At 36.3% G+C, this 24,205-nt stretch overlaps 1 protein-coding gene across 3 annotated transcripts; it reads right to left on the reverse strand.

The window, feature by feature from the left end:
• Positions 1-1,909: 1,909 nt before the first annotated feature.
• LOC150094828 (uncharacterized) lies at positions 1,910-23,951 on the reverse strand. Of its 3 annotated transcripts, none has more exons than XM_090411238.1 (2): positions 23,726-23,951; positions 1,910-4,584 (listed from the first exon to the last, which is right to left on the reverse strand). In XM_090411238.1, exon 2 carries the CDS (start codon positions 4,050-4,052, stop codon positions 2,313-2,315), a length of 1,740 nt encoding a protein of 579 aa, XP_090267364.1. In that variant the 5' UTR covers positions 4,053-4,584; positions 23,726-23,951; the 3' UTR covers positions 1,910-2,312. The 3 variants fall into 3 exon arrangements, with proteins under 3 accessions (XP_090267364.1, XP_090267366.1, XP_090267365.1); XM_090411240.1 differs by lacking the exon at positions 23,726-23,951 and adding an exon at positions 23,582-23,648; XM_090411239.1 differs by lacking the exon at positions 23,726-23,951 and adding an exon at positions 23,505-23,624.
• Between the last annotated feature and the right edge of the window lie 254 nt (positions 23,952-24,205).

Here is a 24,205-nt window from a genome sequence, read left to right on the forward strand (position 1 = left end):
TTCTAGAACAGTTGGAAGAAAAAAATTTCATGTTTAATCTTAAACCAAAAATTGGCTACGATATGTTGATGTCTTTGCTGTCTGGGGTCATACTGAACAAGAACTACACTAGTTCCTAGATAAAATCAACCTTCTTCATCCGCACATCAAATTCATGCTAGAAGAAGAATCTCCTTCCTGGATGTACAAATCCAAAGAAAAGAGATGGTTCCATCTCCACTTCTGTCTATCGTAAGTCTGGCCTTACCAGAAATCTGGCCTTGCACAACACGGAATTGAAAATCCAAACCATAGGATCCATTGGAAGAAAACCAAACTTCTATATAAATCTTCATATAAACATGAACATTTATGTAAAGAAAGTGCTGAAGCCCTACAACACAGACCTAATTTGAACTGTAATGACATTCTTACTATCCCTGAAGTCTGGAAATTGTCATCCTAAATTGTGTAAAATTATTTTATATGTGATCTCATTTTAATGTAATCTTTTTTTTTTCCAGATATATTTTCATTTAATTCTATAACATGCTACTGCACGCATAGAGGGATTCCACTGTAAGCATGCACCCTAACTGTATGTAATTCCTAGTATTGTTTGAATGAATTGTACTGAAGATGTCCTATGATACTTAGGATGGAATATTTACTTATAAAATCTTATTACTGTGGTTATCTGTGTATGTTTAGTCATCTTTCCATACTGTGCTTGCAGCATGCATGTGTGTATCTTTTGATTTATTTTAGATGAAACCTTATAGTGCATTAGTGTAAGTGGGCCAAGGAGTAGGTAATCCAGAAACCCTACTTAACAGAATGAACATGGTATTTTTTTCCAAGCCATTTTAAGTCTACAGTAAGCAGGATAGTTCATACTCACACATGAAGAGCAACAAAAATTAAAAGACATTCAGAAATATCTATGTCACAGTTGGATTAAAAACCTACAGTGTGTTTGTTGAAGAGCAGAGAAGCTATCCACAACTTGGCTATGAAGATTAGCATGACTATAACCTAGAAGCAGTGGTGTAGCTAGAGCTTTTACCACCTGGGGCAGTCCCTGAGTTTGCTGCCCTTCTCAATACACACCAAACATACTACAAAAAGTCAAAACAACATAGATGGAAATGAATTAAAACATTGTGTTTATTTTTGAAGTAAAACTTTAATTTCAACATTCTAAAATGCTATGCTTTTCTGTTAGTAAAATTGTCGATGACATTGGCAGTCTATTTCATAGTAATGTAGGTAATTCTTAATCAATTTTAATTTAGACAAACTCCTCTCATAACTAGCAACACTTACAGCAATTGTGAGGAAAATTCGCAGTAGTATTGTTAAAAAGGTTCAAAGTGCTACCCGTGGCAGACTGCCCCCTCTGCCCTCCCCTAGCTACGCCTCTGCCTAGAAGATACTTTTAATGACAGAGAAAGATGTTGATAAGGATTGATTGGATTTAATTTATGCTGTCATACTGCCTTATTTTCTATTTTTACAGAAAACCAAGTTGAATAGTTTCTTAATATAATCTTGTCAGACTTGCCTTGGTTTAAATATGTTTTAATTCAATTTCATTGTGCAACCTTCCTCATGTATCACTAGGCTAAGAAATATATGAAACATACAGTAACTATTATCATTCCTTCCTTTCTTGAAAATAATTTATTCTTTAAAATGCTTAATGTATATAATTTTTCAAACAAACAAACACAAACTGGTGAAAATTTATTGAATTACTATCTTCCACCTATGAGGACCTTATATAAAGGGGTGGGAATAATCAAATGTGAGGTGTGAATTTAAAATAGTTGATGTTTATACAGTGATAACTGTTTGCATTATCTGAAACAAGTGTTGTTAATTCTGAAGACTGGTTACAACTGAAAACATTATATCAAATATCACTATGCTGATCAAACAAAAACATTTAATATCTTAAGTACTAAATAAATTACATTAATTTCAACATTAATGAAATTAGGAAAAACTGTTATACACTCAAACAACATGCTTGTTATGGAAAAAATTAACTGGTTTATTTCATTAAATTTCAAATGAGTCATTCTGGAAAGAAAAACAAAACAAAACATGCTTTAAAGTGAAGAGATGCAATTATAATTATTTTTAAAACATCCACAAACACCACACAAAAGACAGCAACCATTACTTTCTGTTCACTACAATTTTAATGGTGAAAATATTTTATCATTCTAGCTACAAAACTTTCACAAGTGAATTTTATTATGTAAATTAGTAAAAATAATGCATCAGCTAGAAAAGCAACTTTTCTCTGATGAACTGCAAAACAAATTTCATGATTTTAAACTTTGAGGTTCGTTACACATTACTGGTTCCTCTTTAATATGAACTTTTTGGTGTGTTTTTAGAGTGCCTGACTGTGAAAATGCCTTCCCGCATATCATGCAGACGAACGGTTTCTCACCTGTATGGATTTTCATGTGTCCTTTTACTGTTTCTAATCTTGAAAATGTTCTGCCACATACTTCACAAGTAAAGGGTTTCTCACCAGTATGAATTCTCATGTGTCTTTTACAACTACCTGAACGGGAAAATTTTTTACCACATATTTTGCATGTAAATGGTTTTTCATTAGTATGAATGCTCTGATGTGATTTAAGATGTTCAGATAGTGTAAATCCCTTGCCACATACCTCACAAATATATGGTTTCTCTTGAGTGTGCATTCTGATATGTCCTCGAGCTCTCTGTAATCTTGAAAATGCTTTACCACACACTTCACAAGAATAAGGTTTCTCATTGGTATGAATTCTTATGTGAGCTGTAAGAGTTCCTGATTCTGAAAATGCTTTACCACATATTTCACAAGTATAAGGTTTCTCATTAGTATGAATTCGTAAGTGTTTTTTAAGAGTTCCTGACTCAGTAAATGCTTTACCACATATAGTACAAACAAAAGGTTTCTCTTTAGTATGCACTTTGATATGCCTTTTAAGACGTGCTGACAATGAAAATGACTTCCCACATATTTCACAATTATAAGCTTTTGCATGGGTATGAATTCTAACATGCGTTTTGAATGATGCTATTTCTGAAAATGCTTTGCCACATATTTCACAAATGTAATCTTTCTCTTGAGTGTGAAACTTGATATGTGATTTCAGATGAGCTGATCGTGCAAATAATCTTCCACATATGTTACATACAAAAGGTTTTTCATTGGTATGAATTCTTAGATGTGATTTAAGTGTTCCTAATAGTAAAAATGACCTGCCACATATTTCACAAGTATAAGATTTCTCCTGAGTATGAATTTTCATGTGGTCTTTAAGAGTTGTTGATACTGAAAATGCTTTGCCACATATTATGCATGTGAAAGGTTTCTCTTTAGTGTGAATTCGTATATGTCGCTTCAGATTTGACAATTGTGAAAATGGTCTACCACATATTTCACAGGGATAAGATTTCTCTCGAGTATGAACTGTCATATGTGCCTTCAAATGGCCTAGCTGTGCAAATACCTTGCCACATATTTTGCAAGTCAAGGGATTGTCACTGGTATGAATTCTTAAGTGTGATGTAAGAGTTCGTAATTTTGAAAATGACTTGCCACATATTTCACAAGTAGATTTCTTTTGACTATGTATTTTACTGTGATTTTTAAATGAGTCTAATTCTGAAAATGTACTGCCACATGTTTTGCATAAGAATTTTTTATCATTATGAATAAGTTTTTGGTGTATTTTTATACCCAGCAATTTTGAAAAGATCACACCACATATTTCACATGTATAAAATTTATCACTGCCATGTATTCTGCTATGTATTTTAAGATATGCTGCACTGGAAAATGCTCTTGTACATATTTTACATGTAAAATTCCTTTGCCTAGTGAGCATCCATTTAGTTTTAATTTGTAAGAAGTTAGAGAATCCTTTGTAACATCTTTTACATTTACGATATTGGTCATCAGTATGAATCTGAATAACTAGCTGATTCTGAAGGTCTGCAGGGAGTACAAACGTTTGTCCACAGGTTATACAATTATGTAATTTTTCAGTCATGATAATCATGCATTTTGAAGAAAGATGAGATATGAACTGTCAAACTTTAAGGCATCTATCCACTATGAAAATTATGCTATATGCTGTATTATATCTTGTTTCATATAAGATTTCCAAGTCCTTCATGCATTTTCTTCTATAGAAGACTTCATGCATAGTTTGCTATTGCATGGGAATAAATTTTTGACGGTACAATTATGGCCTCTTAAATAAGCTGCTCTGCTATTAGAACATTCAATCAAGTGGTACTTCAATCAAAATGATATAGTAAATATGAAAGAAATAGGTCTCTTTTCATTATTAAGGCATCTGAACAAAAATGAGTAGTGTGATCTTCTACATAATTATAGGATTTTTTTTTCATGAAGAGCAAAAATAATCATTCTGTCAACTGATAATTAAGTCTTCTAAAAAAAATTCAAAAATCTTTACCCCGATGCACTTGTATTATTTTGGAATTCTTGAATTTCTTCTTAATATCTCTTGATAAATGTAACTGGTAAAATTGGATTTTACTAGTATTTTGGCAACTTTTTTTTTCCTGTAACAGAAGAAAAATAAATAAATTATAAATTAAAAAAAAAATAAATAAAACATCATGTTTAACTTCCTTTTTTAAATACTATACATGTTAATTCTACTTAAAATTAACAGTCTTATGCTGAAATAATTCAAACATAAAACATTTCTTTTGTGAATATATTCAGCTTTTACTTTGAATGTAAAAATAATAAAAAAAATAACATAAGATAGAGTAGTAGTGGTACTATATCACAAACATTTACGAATTTAGCACAAGTCATGTCCCATGATCTCCAAGTAGTATGTATATGTATTTATTGGCATTCATGAAGGCTTTACAACCTTTAACTACTCGGCCAACCTGGTTGGCCGAGTAGTTAGTGTACCCTCTCCAGCCAAATCTTCGTGGCTTCGAGTTGAAATCCTGCAATGAGCATGGATGTTTGTGATTGTCTGTGAAAATTAGTGGTGGTGGGCGGTAGATGTCATTGGTGTAGTTGCGGTTAGTTGTAGTTGGTAGAGACAGAGAGCTGTAGAGCAGGTGCCTTCCCTCGATGAGTCTTGGACTCCATGGAGGTATCACAGAATAGTAATAATAATTATGCTGTAATCTTCTATAGCCTTCTATCATGCCACATTTCTATTTGCTAGCTGATTTTTTTTTGTTCAATGTAAAAGTTGGATAATCACAGAAGATGACTGTATATGAAGAAATTCAAAAGTATTTTATATTATACGAGGGTGGTCTGAAAAGTTCTCGGCCTCGACCATAGATGGCACCACTATCAGCAAGAGATTTTTTTTTCTAAGTTGGTACATCTGTCATGGGCATCCATGTGAAATTGCAAGTTTTCTATCAAGTAGTTTGTTTTATACAGCTGTCTGAAGCAAAAGTGTTGTCTGTATCCCTTGAAATGGATAAAATTGAGTATTGTACGGTTATAAAACTTTTTGTAAAAGAAGGTTTAACGCCAAAAGAAATTCATTCGAAGTTCATAAAAGTTTATAGGCACTCTTCTCCTTTGTTTTCGACAATTAAGAAATGGGCTGCCGATTTTAAACGTGGCCGTATCAGCCTTGAAGATGATCCACGTGAAGGACGTCCAAAAAGTGTAACAACACCAGAAATCATTAATCAAGTGCACGATATGGTATTGGATGACCGACAAGTCAAAGAGTGCGTGAAATTGCTGAGACTATAGGCATTTCAAAAGAACGTAAATATAACATATTTTGCATGAAGAATTGCAAATGAAAAAGCTTCATGCAAGATGGGTGCGGCGCTTGCTCACAGTAGATCAAAAACACTCGCATGAAAATCTCTGAACAGTGCTTGGAGCATTTTAACAAGAATAAAACTGATTTTGGGCATCGATTTATTACTATGGATGAGACTTGGATTCACCATTACATACCACAATCCAAACAGCAGTCAAAACAGTGGACAGAAGCCAGTTGTTCAGTGCCAAAGAAGACAAAGTCAGTTCCATCAGCAGGAAAGGTTATGGCATCGGTGTTTTGGGATGCTAAAGGCATTTTTGTTTGTTAATTATCTTGAAAAGGGTAAAACAATAACCGGGGAATATTATTCCGATCTTTCAACCAGACTAGACAAAAAAATTCGTGAGAAAAGACCCGGTTTGCAAAAGAAAAAAATTATCTTTAGTCAGGGCAATGCACCTCCCCACAAAAGCGTTTTGGCAATGGAAAAATTAAGGATCTGCCCTATGAATTGTTGGAACATCTGCCCTATTAAACAAATTTGGCTTCCTCTGACTTCTATCTCTTCACAAAACTAAAACTCTTCCTCATTGGTCAGCGTTTTTCTTCGAATCAAGAGGTCATTGCAGCTGTAGATCTTACTGATAATCACTACAGGGACAGGCTAATGGCACAGGAGCATGGCTGGAATGTATTAGTCTTAAGGGAGATTGTTGAAAAATAAAAATAATTTTGAAATTATAAATTCGTTTTTTCATTATTAGGCCGAGAACGTTTCAGCAGAGTATTTGATGAAAGTAGTAGTTGGCTGCTTTCCCAGAGCAAAGGAGGATAAATTGTGTAGAATGTATATCATGTAGTGCTATGAAGTATAGAATGGCCTCCTGATAATCACTACAGGGACAGGATAATGGTGCAGGAGCATGGCTGGGATGTATTAGTCTTAAGGGAGATTGTTGAAAAATAAAAATAATTTTGAAATTATTAATTCGTTTTTTCATTATTAGGCCGAGAACTTTTCAGACCACCCTCTTATACCTATAATTTAATGTACAAATTTGTGATTATTTAAATTATGCTAAAAAAAAAATGAAAATACACGCAAGGTAATAATATATGTACTACCTGAAAGAAATAATATGTGAATTACTGTTTGAGCTATCATACAAATATGATGAACCCATGTACCAAATCACTTCACAGGTTTGAAAATGTCAATCTCATAATGGACACTGCACTATCTCACAAAATTAGTATTTTCTCAACATATAAGGAACAATATACACCCATCAGAGTTATTTCAGATAGTTACTTTTCTTTAATGTTTAAAATTTAATAAACAATTCTAATATTTCATTCAAAGCATCACAGATGTCTTCAGAGAGACAGAATAATAGCAATAATATGTTATGGATAGTGGGGTACATGTTTATATGAATTTCAGCTAGCAGCAGAAATCACTTTTTGAGTCCACAGGAATTAAGTCATTTTTTGATATGAGTTTTTTTGTCAAGATTGTAAACATCTTCCTCCCCTTTTTATTCTCATCAGTGCATGAGAATCAGCAGAATAGTTGATGAAAGTAGTAGTTGGCTGCTTTCCCAGAGCAAAGTAGGATAAATTGTGTAGAATGTACATCATGTAGTGCTATGAAGTATAGAATGGTCTACTGTAGTGTGTTCCAAGACTTTATGGAAAGGTCATGTAATAATAAATCCAGTGTGAGTTGTCTATTAAATTGTATTCAACATCCAGTTTTGCAGAAAGAAAAACTGCTTCATTCTCCATATGAGACTGAATGACAGCTTACTTTCAGCTGAAAGGACCTCAAAGATTTCTTCATCCTATGCAGCTGAAAAAATAACAAGTTGTGTGCCATTTAAATGTAATATCATTTAGGTTCAGATCAATAACATAAAATAAATTTATTTCAAATAAAAGTTGATCCCATCTCATGTAAAGTTGGAAAAGATTTTCTTCCTGAAAAGCCAAGTTTTTCAACTCACAAAAAAAACAAGACAGCGAAGACATCTTCTGAAGAGATGGATCTTCTTCTGCTTGCAATCAGATTCCAAATGAAATATGGATTTAGAGGGTGCCCTGTGAACAGTACTTTAATATATGTCTTCAACTTAAAGTCTCATATAGAGATGTAGGAAGCAGAGGTTCTCTCCACTGTGAAACAGATAAACTAGCTGAGAAATTCATGCTATATTAACAAATCAGCTAGTTTGTTTTACAGTGGAGACAACCATCCCCCCCTAATCTTTAATTTATAGTATAACCAAGTGAAAAAACTTTCAACACCTATTTGAGTAAGCGATATTAAGAAAAGGAGATTTTCTCAGATTGAAAGCCTGAAGTGGCTTGAAAAAGTTTCATATTTGGCTGATAGAGCAGGGTTTCTGGACTATGTAAAAATAAATTAACAAAACAAAATAAAAAATAAATAAATAAATAGAAAATTGATAAAAACAGAAAAAAATATCCTTAGCCCATTTGCAATACAAATGTACTATAGGTTTGGTTTACTAATACTTTTTGTGGGTGGGAGCAACATAAAAAAAAAAAAATTCAAGATCACACAAGGGTCTGATTTCTTTCTCTTTCCAAAAATCATTGCAAGAATTGGAATAGAAAAGAACTAAAACAATGGTTTTTCTGTAGGATGATGCAACAGAATCAAATACATGCAAAACAATGGTGGTACGAATGAACAAAAGTTAGACAGCATATAGCAGGAGACCAAATATCATAACTGCTATTTGGAAATTATGCAAGTGACTTTTATCCCTTTCATAATCAAGTTTAAATATCAACAGTGTGTTTGCATCTATGTTAGGCTTTAGTATTGAAAAAAAAGGAAGTTTTCAATTTTAAAGAGCCAACTGCAATACATTTGATTCTTCTCCTGAACAGCCTTGATACAAGTTTTAGAGAACCAAGAAATAAGGGACAAGAATTTTAAGTAGAATGGAAAAATGTTTTGAATGGATGACTGGAAATTCAAAAGGAAATTAAATACAGATCACAAAGGTCAACCCACATCCTTATACTGCCAAACATGAATCAAAAGTGGCTATGTTATGTTCTGAATTATCTTAAGGACATTAAACAGTATACTTGTTTGCAGATGATAAAAAGTTGGGACAAACTATGAAGAGTAGAGAAGATGTTTTGGCCTTACAAGAAGACTTGAACAGACTGAGTGAATGGGCACACCAGTTCAATGTTGAAAAATGTAAGGTTTTAAAATTTGGGAAACAAACATGCAACGTAGAATTTACACTTGGTAGGAATATATTGTTGGAAGTGATGGAAATAAGAGATCTTGGGGTGATAGTGAATAAGGATCTAAAATTTAGAGGACACATTGCCAAAATTGTGAGCACAACACAACAAATTCTGGGAATAATGCAGAGGACACTGACTTGTAGAAATAAGGAGATTCCTGTTCCATTGTATAAGGCTCACATGGACTACTGTGCAGAGATTTGGTCACCTGGTTTTCAAAATAATGAAGAGATGTTGGAAATGGTCCAGAGGCAATTAGGGGGTTTCTGATCTCTGGAATGCCAAATATAAGGAAAGGCTGAGAAGATGCAGTTTGCAGAGTCTAGTGAACAGGAGGACGAAGGGTGATATGATAGAGATCTACAAGTTAGAGGGGTTGTTTGTTATATGATCGATGTTGAAGAGGTTTTACAGAAAACGGTGGGAGAACCAGAGGTCATCCCTGGAAGCTGTACAAGGAAGGTGTGAGCAGGGGAGTGAGAAGCAGGTTTTTGCATGCACAGTTATGAATGATTGGAATGCGTTGCCTGAGAGCATGATGTCTGCAGAGAATTTGAGTGTGTTTAAGGCCCATCATGATGAGCTGTACGTATGACAACAGAACCTCCTAAATGAGTCTGACACCATGGGGTCTAAGAGTAATAATACTTAAAAGGTGAGGAAGAGATCATGAATGTTTAGAGAGTAGTGTAAGATTGCTGATGACAACAAACCTAATGGTAGTGCCAGGGCTGAATTAATCATTAAGCAAAATAAGCATGTGCTTAGGGCATCATGGAAAGGGGGGCACCACAGAATTTCTGCTTAAACTTGAAACTGAGACGAGAAGAAGAGGAGAGATATATAAAGAAATATCAGATTTTCTTTTCTAAGTGATGTGCCACATAATGCTACTTCAGTGAATCATCTACTGAAATTGAAAGGCATTCTCAGTGTTGTCAAAAGCTGATTGATGCTTACCCAGAGGACTTGAACACTAATTTCTCAGCTGAGCTTCAGCAGTTTCACTCATGTGCATGCCATAAGTTCAGTGCAACAAAAAAATGTAAAAACAAGATTCAGTCTCATGCTCAACTTTATAAAATAATTGAGGAAGACAATATTGAGTGTGCCTTTCCAAATGTAGACATTGCCTTTCGTATATTTTTAACATTAATGGTCACAAATTGCTCAGCTGAGCGTTCATTTTCTCAGTTGAAGTATATTAAAAATCCCATCAGAACAACTATGCAACAAGGCAGGTTGAATGCCTTATCTCTACTAAGTATAGAAGCAGATGTGTTATGTAAGATTAATTTTGAGGATCTGATCAAAGACCATGCAATTAAAAAAAAATAGGAGAAAACTTTTCAAATCTAAATAAAGTCGAAGTATACAAAAATAAACATTATTTTTCATCTTACTATGAGTTCTGTTTCATTTTGAAAAATAAAAATTAATTTTATGGTTCATTATTGTTTATATTTTGAATTACATATATATGGAGCACCAAAATCTTTTAAGTGCTTAGGGCCTCTATGGGTCTTAATCCGGCCCTGGGTAGTGCTTTGCAACCAAATGATGAAACATGCCTAGAGGGCACAGTACGTACATACTGGATGGTGAACATTTCAACTGTACCTTTGAAAAGAATTTAAGGTGAATCCCCTCTATGAAAGGCTGTAAACCTATTGGGCATTAGCACTGTGTTTTAGCTAAGCATTAGATAATCTGCCCGTGCTCTAGAAACCAATTTTTTCTTTTTCAAGCCATTTCCAGCCTCTAACGAGCAGGATAGTGGTCTTATAGCTGTGAAATTCATGGGTATGGGACCACCATCCACCTATAAACATTTACAAACATGCATGAATCCATGACCCAGTGGCTGGAGATCAGGCATGGATGTTTGTAAATTCCATTTTACATGATATCCAATGTAAGTCTGAAAACATCACTCATATTGCATGCAATGCAGCTCTCTCTCACACAACAAGCACCAAGTGATTCAAGAGTTCTTGAAGCAAACTGGCCCACTCCTCCTTCATAGAAAGGATAAGGCCTTGTTTGTTTTCTGGAGAGGAATTTCGAGCAGCAATGCATTTCCATATTGCATCCAAACCGTGTTCTATGGGACTGAGATCTAGGGAGCATGCTGGCCACTCAATCCAATTAATATCCTTAGTCTCCAGAAGTATCTCCACTGCTTGTGTATGAGATGTCATCCATAAAAATTAATTCTTCACCTACAGCACTAAGGAGCATTCAAACATGATGTTGAAGAACTTCATTGCAATATCATTCATCAGTCAGAGTCCCTTGTTCCAGTACTTGAAGCTTGGTGTACTCATTAAGCATAATGCCTCACCACACCATGAACTGCAGCACCACCATATCTATCCCTTTTAAGAACATTCTTGTGATGTTCTTAAAAGAATTTACATCATCACAAGAATTTACCACTTTCTGGCATGAAAGTGGTAAAGCACCACTTTCATGCCAGATCAAGTATCATCTAGAATCAGAGGAGAGACTAAAATGACTTATCTGTAAAGCGTACATTAGTCCATTGGTGTCTTGTACAATTTTTATAGATACAACACCACTGAAAGCATGCTCTACAATGAGCTGTGGATAAAAGGATGCAGACTACAGGCCTTTGGGTATAGTACACCCACAGATTAGAGACCCTTCGATACTTCTGCACGTCACAAAAAGCAGAATTCATTCCTATAATAGGGTAATCAATAAACAACTCATCCCAGTCTTCTGGGATGAGTTGTTTATTATTACACGTCGGAAAATTAACTTCTCATTTATGATCATTGTAGTTTTTAAAGTGGTAACTATTTTGCTTGTATAACAGTTGGAAAATTTTATCTATAAAGCACGTGATTTCGCGTGTTGTGACCAATTCGTACGTCCTTCATTTCTTTCTCCCCTTCAGCATAAATCAACTATTGTTGGCACCAAGCCAAGCAAAGCTCTACAAAGTGTGGGTGTACTATATATAGGCTTACTTGTCACAGACATCTTGCCACAGTTTGTCGAGATATCCATGTACTTGAATGGAGTCAACTTGCAAGCTGACCTGCCATGGGGCTTCAATTACGTTTTGCTGTTTTAACCAAAAATCTGTCTTCATGCTCCATGGTAGAGTGAGGGTGACCCTCTTAGTAAACATCTGGAACACATTCCAAACTCTCTGGCAATATCAGTAATTCTGTACCCTTCTTCAAGCTTTCAATGATTCTGAAAATCGTCTAGATGATGTCTTTGAAACATTACAAGACATCCAAGTTTGCAACTTTATTCCTTCAAACACAATTTGCTTAGTGCAGCCTTTTGGCTTTTATCCTGTTGAGTGCTACCGTGTGATCTCTTTGTTGAAAATTTGAACACGTAACCACTTCAGTTCTACAAATTGCCACAAGCTGATTCATCTGAATTTGCAGTTGTAATCTTCAGAAACAGTGTTTGTCCTTAGGTTTTGGACACCGGTATATGTATACTGATCCCATACACAAGAGCTCAAGGGACAAATAAGCACATCAGTGTGGAGTTCAGATAAAGGATGAGCAGATGTTTACTAACTTTTTTTCTTTTTTTTTTTTAAGTGCTGCAGGTGATGGTTGTTTGGGAATACTTCTTGAGGAAGGCTGTTCCAGAGGATAGAGGTAGATGGAATAAAAGAGGAAGAGAAGTGGGTTTGATGGTTTGCAAATGAACAGTGAAGGGTGCTAGGCAGCTGTTCTTCTTGTATTAACAGGTGCAACAAAAAGTGGAGGAATGTTGGTTGCCAGTTCAATGAATGGTGACCATTGAAGCACCTATAGAATAGACAAAGTGCTAAAACACTGCATCTGTGAGCTAGAGGATGTAGTGAATTTGCAAGAAAGGATCACCTATAAGCTGAATTGCTCTCCTCTGGACAGCATCAAGAATTTTTAGAGATTTAGGTACACCGCCCCAAACATGTTAGCAGTATTCTAAGGATGGATAGATTTGGGATTTGTATAAAGTTAAGAATTGACTGGGTGTAAAATAGCATCTTGAAAGAAAGAAGATTCCTAGTTTTTTGGATGCTGAAGAAGATATTCATGTCATGTGTTTATGCCAACAGAAATTGGAGGTAAGTTTAAGCAAGCTGAGAAGATTTTTGCAAGAGAAAAGACAAGACTGTTTTGTTGGCATTGAATGTCACCAGACTGTCCTCACCCCACTGAAGGATATATACAGATCAATGTTTAAGGAAATGGTTGTTGATGATCATGACACTTGGGATGTCTGTGCACTACATGGTTTGTCAAATGAGTATGCTGAATGGAGAGTACTATCGTCTACAAAGCTGTGGGCAGGATTAGTGGTTACTGAGAGGTCATTTAGGTACACAAGAAAGTTACAGGACAGAGCCCTGAGATACTCTTGCATTGGTGGTAAAACTCAAATTAGGAAGCTACCCACCATGATATGCAGTGAATGACCACAGTGGAAGCTGGCAACTGAATTATAGAGGATGGAAGGTAGACCAAAGGATGGCAATTTGTGTAGCAAGCCTCAATGCCAGTCCCAGTCAAAAACAACAGAAGTTTCTACAAACCTTTCCATAGCATGTGTCTAATGATATGAGTTGAGGCCAGTTGTTGATCTTGAACAGCGGAATCCATACTAGTAGTCATTAACTGGTGGGCCTCTAGGTAGTGGAGAGGTTGGATACTGATGATTTTCTCCATTTTTTTGGAGAGGACTGAGCTGATGGTGATTGGTTCAGTAACTTGATGGTAGACTTATTATGTCCACCTGTTTTGGAATAGGTTAGATATGTAATTGCTTCCACACACTAGCTGTGTTAATTAATGTTAAAAAAATGTTAGCTCTAGAGTACAATGTTTGAGAAGTACTAAAGAGATGCTATCAGGACCAGAAGAGTTTTTAGTGTCCAAGTTATTTCCTTAATTTTCTGATGTCTTTTTTTTTTTGTCAAAAAACTACAGAAGGCATTTGGTGCTCAGATTCTAGTATAGTAGGAGGCAATTTCCCTTGGTCATCTATTCAGAAGTTTGAGGAGAGTTATGCTAGGAGGTCAGCTTTATCTTTGGGTAAAGTAATAGTGGTGCCATCAAGATGAACAGAGGTGGAAGCACAGGTGAGCAGAAATTGCATTCAATGGTTAGCAAGGGACCAAAAGGCATGGCATCCATTTCGATCTGCTAATGACTGTTTTGCATTTGTTGCATGCCTTGGTATAGGCATAGTATGAAGCTAGCAATCACGATGCATGTCATCTGCAATAAGCTGAATTTTTTCTTCAAATACTTTGATACACTTTCTGTTGAACTAAGGCTTGGAAAGCAAATGATTTTGATTAGAATAGAGGATGAAATTATCCTCACTAGCCGTTATGCTAGTGAGGATAATTTCATGACTCAGGAACAAGTGTTAGGGTCAGATGAGCAGAAACAATAGATGGACCAAGGAAAGGAGGAGTAGAAATTCCAGTGGTCATCCCATTTAGCACTTTTGTAGTGCTAGAGAATGTGAGGTCTGGAGAAGATTAAGAAAGGGCATTTTGTGAGAAAGGAGATTTTTACAAGATTGTGGTCTGAGTTATTGAGAGGAGAGGTGACCTCTACAGCATATTTGGAAGAAGAACTAGTTAAAAAGAAATCAAGAGCATTGGGAGAGCAGTTATCAGGAATTCATGTAGATAGATGTACATTAGGTCACTGCTTATAGCAAAGATTTCCCATCTCTCATCCAGCTTGGTCAGTGGTGTTGGAAAAGGGGAGTCAGTTGGAACTGTAGACAGTGAGGTCACCTACGAAGATGACTCACTATTTGGTTGGCTGGATTGCACATATAAGGTTTCATGAAAAAGAATGTTAAGAGACAAATGAGTGTTTAGGCTTAAGTGCTGGTTTACACTCATTAAAATTTAATGGACTGAATACAGTCTATTAAATTTTAGAGAAAGAGAAATAATTAAACAATCATTCCAATATTTTGTTACAGAGACATCTTCAGGAATACAATATTAAAATTGTAATAACACAAAAATAAACACAAAATAATTGGAAGAAATTAGACTATCTAAAGCCTAAAGTCCTATGAGGTAAACTGCTATGGTTGCTGTTGGCTAGCCTTAGCTGTTAAGGCTGGATGTCTAAGAAGTAAAATTTCCCAAATCTTAGGAAGTTTAACACAATCATATTTATTAATATTAGGCTGGTTTTTTAAATCTTCTGCTGATTCCAAAAAGTTTAGCAAGTTTGGATTTGCTGTGATGAAGCATAATAGTTTTATTCCATCTGATCCTATGCAAGATATCCAAGGCATGGTCAGATAGACTAGACTAACCATAGTAGTGACAGCAGATGTATTTTTTGTTTCATCTAAGCAGATGTTAGATCTCCCAGTTTGACCATAATATGATAAGTTGAAAGAACAAGAAACATTGTAAACACCTAGAACAGAGAATGGAAGATGAATCCTTAGGACAGCAGAAAGAGAAGCCGGCTTCAGATGAGACTTGAAAGCAATACAGAGATTATATTCCTTTGGAGTTCTCACTATTTTTTCTGGAGTGGCATTACTGTAGTGTGTATTGTATTCATTCCATTAAATGTTAGTATGTGAGGAGATTGGGAGGGGGGAGGGACAGATAATTCCACTTAGATCTTTTTGACATTGTAGTCATTGGATAGGAAGGCCTGGCAAATAGAAACAAGTTCAGCTATACATGAAGCTGGGATAGAATAGAGGTTGGAGGCTATGTTCACAACGGTTCTGTACTGTTGAGAAGGGGGGAGGTGATGAGAAAGTTTACATATCTACCTGTGGGAATGGGTTTCCTGTAAACTGAGAAAGAAAGGGTACCCATTGGGCAGAGCAGTCAAACTTGCAACACCTATCTCTAATCCAGAGTATTTTAGTAATAAGGTGTGACACCTTTTTTGCTACTTGTATATGGAAATATGACTTCTGCATTACTTCAATCTTGGTATCACCTTGAGTCTGGCTTCCATTGATGAGACCTCAATAAAGGTCTCAACTGGTCTGGATAGTGGCTTTCCAGTAATGCACAGCATTATACATGTCCATAAGGATATGTGCGTTGCATTATGAGATACTAAGACAACTGATGTGAAGTCATTTGCCTCTGTATACAAGTAACCCAGCTGTGAAGTGACTTCATGTACAAAGTTTGCTTACACTTGGATAAAGATAAAATCAAAAACAGAATTTTTAGGCCAAATGTACACCCAATTTAATTTTATACTTGCACATATTTTTTTACACTAATCTTATCTAACAGATGGCAATTCACTTGGCAGTTATGCAGAACTTCTGGTGATGATTGCATTCTGACTACATGGCCATTACTGTACCAGAACATGTCTCTAAACTGCATTAATACCTAGATAACCAATAATGAAACCTTTATTACTGGACTATCTGTATCTTGTAGATCATTTAATGATACATACTAGAATCCTATAAAAAAATAATTATAATGATAAATTTCATTTCTTAGTCTACATAATTTTAAAATTATACAAGTATAGAGTAATTATTATTATTATTATTCAGGCCTCCATGGAGTCAAAAGACTCATCGTGGGAGGTCCCTCCTAAGAAACACAAAGTCTATCATACCACTCCTTAAACTCATTGACTGTTCTCGCTCTCACCACTCCATCAGGCAATGCATTCCACGGTTCAACCACCCTAAATGCAAAGAAACCACTCCTCACCCTCTTGCTCACAGTTTCCTTTCCAGGGATGGCCTCTTGTCATCACTCCTTCCCGCTGTTCAAACAAGCGAAAGAACTCCCCAGTGTCAACCCTGTAACAACCTTTCAACAGTTTAAAAGTCTCGATCATATCACCTCTCCTTCTATCCACCAAACTCTGCAGTCCACATTCCCTCAGCCGATCCTCATAACCAAAATTGTACAGTCCTGAAACCATCTTTGTCATCCGTCTTTGTACCCTTTCCACAGTTAATTTATCCTCTTCAAATCCTGGGGACCAAATCTGAGAACAATAGTCTAAGTGTGGTCTGATCAGAGTCTTATACAACAGAATGATAACCCTTTTATCTCTGCAGGTCAGTGTCCTTCTCATTATTGCAGCAATCCTCTGTGTTACCTTTGCAATATGTCTCCTAAACTTCAGGTTTCTATCAATCATCAACCCCAGATCTCTTGTCTCCCCTACTTCCTTCAGTATAACTTCTCCCCTACTTCCTTCAGTATAACTCCTCCAACAGAGTATGCAGCATCCCATCGATGTGTCCCAAACCTCAAGACCTTACATTTTGCTGCATTAAACTGACACACCCATTCATTTGCCCATTCATCTAGCTTATTCAAATCCTCTTGCAGGGTTACCACATCTGCACTATTACTAATAATCCTTCCCAGCTTCGCATCATCTGCAAACAACTGAATATCCCCTTGCAATCCACTGGCAATGTCATTGATATAAAAGTTAAACAATATAGGTCCTAGTACTGAGCTCTGTGGGACCCCACTTGTAACCCTCTGCCTCCTTGAAACTGCTCCACCATACACAACTCTCTGACACCTATCAGACAGCCAATCCTGAATCCAGTTGACTAATCTGACATCCAGACCCATGTGCTGCAACTTAAATATCAGCTTATCATGTGGCACCCTGTCAAATGCCTTCGCTAAGTCTAAGAAAATTGCAGTATATGCCTTTCCCTCATCTAATGTTCTTGTAACTTTATTATAAAAGGCAAGCATATTGCTAAAACAAGAGCGCCCTTTCACAAATCCATGTTGACTCTCACAGATAACATTACCCTCATCTGCCCAGTGCTGTATATGGCCCCTCACTACTTTCTCCAAGATCTTAACAACTACTGATGATACACAAACTGGCCTATAATTAGACACTTCCAGTCTGTTACCACCCTTATGCAACAGCACTATCTTACCTTCCTTCCATTCCCTGGGCACCTTTCCTGCAGCCAGACTTTCATTGAAAAGCCAGGTTAAAGGCACTGTCAGTTCCCTAGCAAATTCTCTCAAAACTCATGGTGAAATACCATCCAGTCCCAAAGCTTTACTGACATCCAGAGTACTCAGTATCTGAAACACACTCTCCTCCTGTACCTCTAAACCTCGAACCTGCCCTATCCCTCTAATATTAAAACCAACTCCTCTAGGATGAAATACTCCAATAAAGTGTTCGTTGAACAATTCCACTATTTCCTCTGCATCAGTCACTCTATTCCCATTTTTATCCCACAATATCATTCTTCCACAGTCATTTCTCCTCTTATTAGCCACATAGTTAAAAAATTCCCTAGGATTTTCTTTGGATCGTAGGGCCAATCTCTTCTCATATTCCAGTTTTGCTTTCCTTACCACACTAGTCACTCTTCCGGCCTGTGTCTTATATTCTTCATGCATCTTCTCTTCACCTGTCTCCTTATATCTCTTCCATAGCCTCTTTTTCGCATGCAATTCCTGTTTAATATTTAATGAGTCAAATATTCATAGATATTCTGACTTTTAAATAGATATTTCCAATGGAAAAAAAAAAGCCAATTTATCAAAAATATTAAAAGATCAAAATTATATTGAGTATCAGAAAGCTTACAGGAGAACCCAATTAAGTCTTAACTGTAAAGCTAAGTACTGGTAAGGTGGTTACTGGATTAGGCATGCTTCATGAAAACTGTTTTTTTAAAAAAGCAATTTTATTATCAGAAAATTATTTTATTAAAAATATACTCTTACTTTTATCTTTTTTTCTTTAATCAACAAGCATGAATTGACAAACTAGTGCTTTCCAGTTGCAAAAATAAATAAAAAGAAATTATAGTAGTGGCCAGAACGAATGATTTAAAAGGTGAAAAATTTGCTATGAGAGAGAGGACTTGAAAGAATTACTAGCATTTGCAAAAGAAAAGAATGAGAGAGTTAAGACAGTTAGTCTGTTGCCACGGTATGACAGAGTAGAATGACTCTATGCATAGGTTATGCAGGAGGAGTGATGTGGAGTTTGTGGATGTGTGGAGTGAGTTTGACAGGCGAAAGGACTTATACAAGAAGAATGGTTTGCACCTAAATGGATTTGGTGTTTGGAGACTGGAAAAATTGTTGCTGAATGAAGTGAATGTGGATGTGCAGAATCAGGGAAACCAGAATTTTTAGGGAGGGTGGGGATGCTGTTAAGTGGACATGCAGATATCAGTGTGGCAGTTGAGTGTAAGAATGTGTATAATATGCCTGAGTTAGGATGAAAGATCTTCTTCTTATTGTGCTATCTTCTATCGAAGGTCAGCGACCATCTTGGCGAACAAACTGCGCTCTTGTGCTAATCTGAGCAGTTGTGCACTGCTCTTTCCTGTCCACGTCTTGATGTTGTCAAACCATAATATTCTTTTTCTTCCTCTAGTTCCTTTGCCACCAATTTTACCTATCAAAATAGTTTGTAGAAGTTGGTATTTGCTGTTTCTCATGATGTGGCCGAGATATGTTTTTCGTTTCTTGATTATTTGTACAAGATGTTTAGCTTTGCCAATGGATTTTAAGACATCTTCATTGGTAATTTTTTCTGTCCATGATATCTTTAGCAATCTTCTGTATAGCCACATCTCAAAGGCTTCGATTTTCTTGATGGTTGTCACCTTCAATGTCCATGTTTCAACTCCATAGAGCAGAATAGACCACACGTAGCATTTCAGCATTCGGCATCTGACTTCCATGTTTAGGTCTTTATTGCAGAATAGTGTTCTCATTTTCATGAAGGACTGCCGTGCGACTTCAATTCTTGTCTTTATATCTATTTCTGGATCCCACCGTTCATTAAGCCAGCAACCAAGATATTTATATCTTGACACTTGATCAATATTTTTCCCATTGAGTGTCAGTTTCATTCAGGATGAAGGATAACAAGCCAAAATGAGATAGTTAGTATAAGGCGTCAAAATAGGGGTGGGGCTACAGGACTTCTGTACTTTTGTACACTAATGCCAGGAGTATTCGGAATAAGGAGGAGGAATTTTTGCCCTTGGTTAGTTCTTCCTGGCCACAAGTTATTGGCATTAGTGAGACATGGCTAACAGAAGATGATATAGTTAGTGGGATAGAATGTGACAGGTATAGTGTGTTCAGGAAAGACAAAGTATTGTATTTCCACTATCCTGAAGTTGAATAGAAATTCAACTTCAGGATGAATTTCTATTCAGATTCAACAAAATTTACAGTTGGGTACTGCTACAGACCAGGTGATGGAATAGATGATGGAGACAGTATGCATGGGCAAATAGACTCAATGAGTGGAGGACAAGTAATTATTATGGGGGATTTCAACTATGATAACATTGCTTGGAGAGAGGAGAGGACAAATGGGAGGAAGGAAATGAATTTTAAGTTACTAAGGGATAACTACCTGAGATAGCATGTAATGGAATATACTAGGGGTTTGAGAGTGCTTGACCTAGTAACTGCATCTGAGAAATTGGCTATCATGAATATGACCATATTGCCACCAATTGGTGAGAGTGATCATATGGTCTTGACCTGGGAAGTGGCTAAATGTGTGGAATTTTTAATTAAGACGGTACATGTGGAATTACCGGGCTAGTAAGTATGACAAGCTTATGAGACTGCTTGGATCGGTGCCATGGCATGTAAAACTGCAATGTTGATAGTGAATGGGAAGTGGTTAAGGAGCATTTGAGGGAGGTAATGGCTGACATCATACCTAGAGTCGGAAGAGTAAATCAACTGGGAGTTAAATGGATGAATAATACCATTAAGCTTGAGTTGCAAAAAAAGAAACAATTGTGGATGAAATTTAAGCAGGAAGGTGACATGCAGGCACACGAACAGTACAAAGCACAGGCCAGATGGGTAACTAGTGTGGTAAGAAAAGCAAAAGCAGATTATGAAAGGAAATTAGCAAGGCAAGCTAAAGTGAATCCCAAACAGTTCTTTCGATATGCTGCAAGTAAAAGAAAAATGTATACGGCAAAATGATTCTAAGGAATGCCGATGGCAGGGAGGTAACTGAATCAGATGAAATAGTAGAATTACTAAGTGAACAATTTGCAAGAGTATATCACCTAGGCTCTAATATTGCAGGAATGAGAGAACGAATGGCTGATACAGGAATTGGGAGGTGAGTAGCATATTACAGAACCTTAATGTAATACATCTGTGGGATTGGATGGCATACCACCTTGAGTCCTACGTGAAGCAGCAAAGGAATTGTCGGTTCCCTTGACCATATTGTTTAATTTAAGCTCTGGGTTAATCCTAAGGGGGTGGAAAGAGGGGAAAATAGTTCCATTGCATAAAGGAGGTTCCAAGACTGCTGTTGCAAATTACCGACCAATCAGCATATTGTTGTCAAGGTTTTGGAGTTATTAGTCAAGAGCAAAATACAGAAATGGATAAATGAAAATGGGATACTGTATGGAGGACAGCATGGTTTTGTGAAGGGTAGATCATGTCTCAGTAACTTGTTCACGTTTTATAACAAGATGACAGCTGAACTGGATAAGGGTAATGGATTTACAGTGATACTGCTGGACTTTGCAAAGGCCTTTGACAGGATACCACATGGTATTCTAATCAGTAAACTGCAGCACATGGGGAAGAGAGTAGTTTATTCAGCAGTGGAGTCCAAAAGAAGGCCTGTTACTAGTAGTGTGTCGCAGGGTTCTGTTTTTGGAATATGCCATTTAATTTGTTCATTAATGATATAGCAAAGGATCTGAGAGGAACTATTCATTTATTTGCTGATGATGCAAAATTGGGTAGAGCAATAGTGAATGCACATGATGTTAGTTTAATGTAGCAAAGTGTAAGGTTATGAATTTTGGGTGAAAATATTAGCAGCAGTATATCACATTGATGGAACTGTACTCCAGGAGGTCGATGAAGCCAGAGATTTGGGTATTTTAGTTGATAGGGAGTGAAGTTTAGGGGACACATAGCAAAAGTGGCTAAATCAGCTCATCAGATCACTTGGTTACTGAAGAATACTTTGACGAACAAAGATAAGCAAGTTATTGTTCCTCTTTATCGAGCCTTGATAAAACCCCATCTTGACTACTGTGCCCAGATCTGGACACCTGGGTTTCTTCTTGATGGGGAGAAGGCAGAGAGGATCCAGAAGCGAGTGATAAAGATGATAGCTGGTCTATGGAATGAACCGTACGAGAACAGGTTGAAGATCTGTGGGTTACAGAAATTGGTTGATAGGCAGAAAAGGGGTGATATGATTGAAACATCCAAATTAGTGCAGGGTTTTTTTATAAGATTAATTGAGAAGAAATTTTTCAGAACAAGTCTGGTGATGGGGGAACTAGGGGCCATCCATGGAAACTGAGCTAGAGTGTAGTTAGCAAAGGTGTTAGAACTAGGTTTTTTACTTGGAGAGTGGTGAATGAGTGCAATAAGCTGCCAGTTTTTTGTGGGTGCCATGACTGTAAATGAGTTCAAAGCAAAGTACGATAGATACTGTGTGAATTCCGAATAGTTGCTCTTGATATGATGTTTAGGGCCTCCCTCGATGATTCTAAGGACTCCTTGGAGTTGCCCGTAATAGTAGTAATAATAATAATAATAATGCTTAATTGTCATATAGGAAATAATCAAAAATGGTATTCTTAAAATAATGCACACAACATTTTTGTCCTATCATGAATAGATTTCTCCTAAACTCATTCTACTTTTTTGGGCCAGTGCACATGAAAAGTTCATGATCAGTAGCGCACTCAGGGTTTAATTTTGGGTGGGGGGGGGGGAGCGACTTGAGTAGACTATTTGAAAATACACACTACACTACGCATCGCATACGCCCTATGACTGAGCATCTGCAATGATCGCTAATTCATAAGTAGTATAGAAATAGAAGACACGACACAAAATAATTAAAATAATTAAATTTATTAATTAGGAAATGATTTTTGGAAAATTTTCTAGTGTTTTTTCCTTTTTCTTTGGGGTGGCCAGGGCCCCTTTTCCCCCCCTCTCTGGGTGCCCCACTGGTCACGATAATACATTTACGGTCAGAATTTTTGGTTTTGCCCCCCCCCCCCCCCCCCCCCACCGGGTGCCCCACTAGCCACGATAATACATTTACGGTCAGAATAATTTTTGGTTTTTAAAAGAAAAGTATTTATGAATAAATACCATTAGAAATAAGTTTTTCCAAATTTTGTGCACAACTACCATTACCAACTGTTCATAGTTCCCCGACTTTTTGATTTCCAGAATTCCATTTTAAATTTCGGTTATTATTCTTGACAATCGAGAATAATACACTTATGCATCAGCAAACTGATTTAGGTTAATTTACATTTTGTAACTGAATTTTAAAAATGGTGAAAAGTGCTTCATTAAATGATTCGATAATTCTTCCATGGTCTCGAACAACAGAATGTCACGTTTTAGATTACCTTCGACTTAAAATCCATATCGAGAACTTGGTCATTTTGAATCAAAGTTTAAAGGTCAAGAAGCTAGTCGAACTTACGGGCAAAGCAACTACGACTATTATGGTAATAAAAAGATCTGACTCCTTTTCTTTCTTTCAAAATAAACAAATACGGTTAATGAAAATATGAAAGTGTATAATATTTACGTAACTCTATACACAAAGGTCAAAATTGCCACTAACCGTAATGAAGTGTTTGACAGAACTCAGATGTTCTGTAACTCTCGAACCAGACTAAACTAGATTAATAAGAGTAATTAGGATTACTCTAATTATTATTATCCAAAACTGTTCAATGCATGTTTGATAATTGCATGTGCTATTCTAGCTGGCTGGCATACCTGTCTACGTCATGGAATGAAGAATATTAGTTGCCAGAAGGAAAAAGCTTGTCTTTTTATTATTGTAGTATCAGACTGCATACCCAAGGCCAGGAGAATAAACCAGTTGGAATTAAGTGGATGAGTAGGGGCGATAGCGCACTCAGGATTTAATTTTTTTTTTTTTTTTTTGGGGGGGGGACCCGAGTTGAGTAGATGATTTGAGAATACACACTACTCATCGCATACGACCTATGACTGAGCATCTGCAATGATCGGTAATTCATAAGTAGTATAGAAATAGAAGACACGATACAACATAAATAAAATTTTAAAAAAAATT

This window comes from Typopeltis vanoorti, chromosome 21 (genome assembly GCF_054136105.1).
Source record: "Typopeltis vanoorti isolate ZY-2024b chromosome 21, IOZ_Tvanoo_1.0, whole genome shotgun sequence".
Lineage (NCBI taxonomy): Eukaryota > Metazoa > Arthropoda > Arachnida > Uropygi > Thelyphonidae > Typopeltis > Typopeltis vanoorti.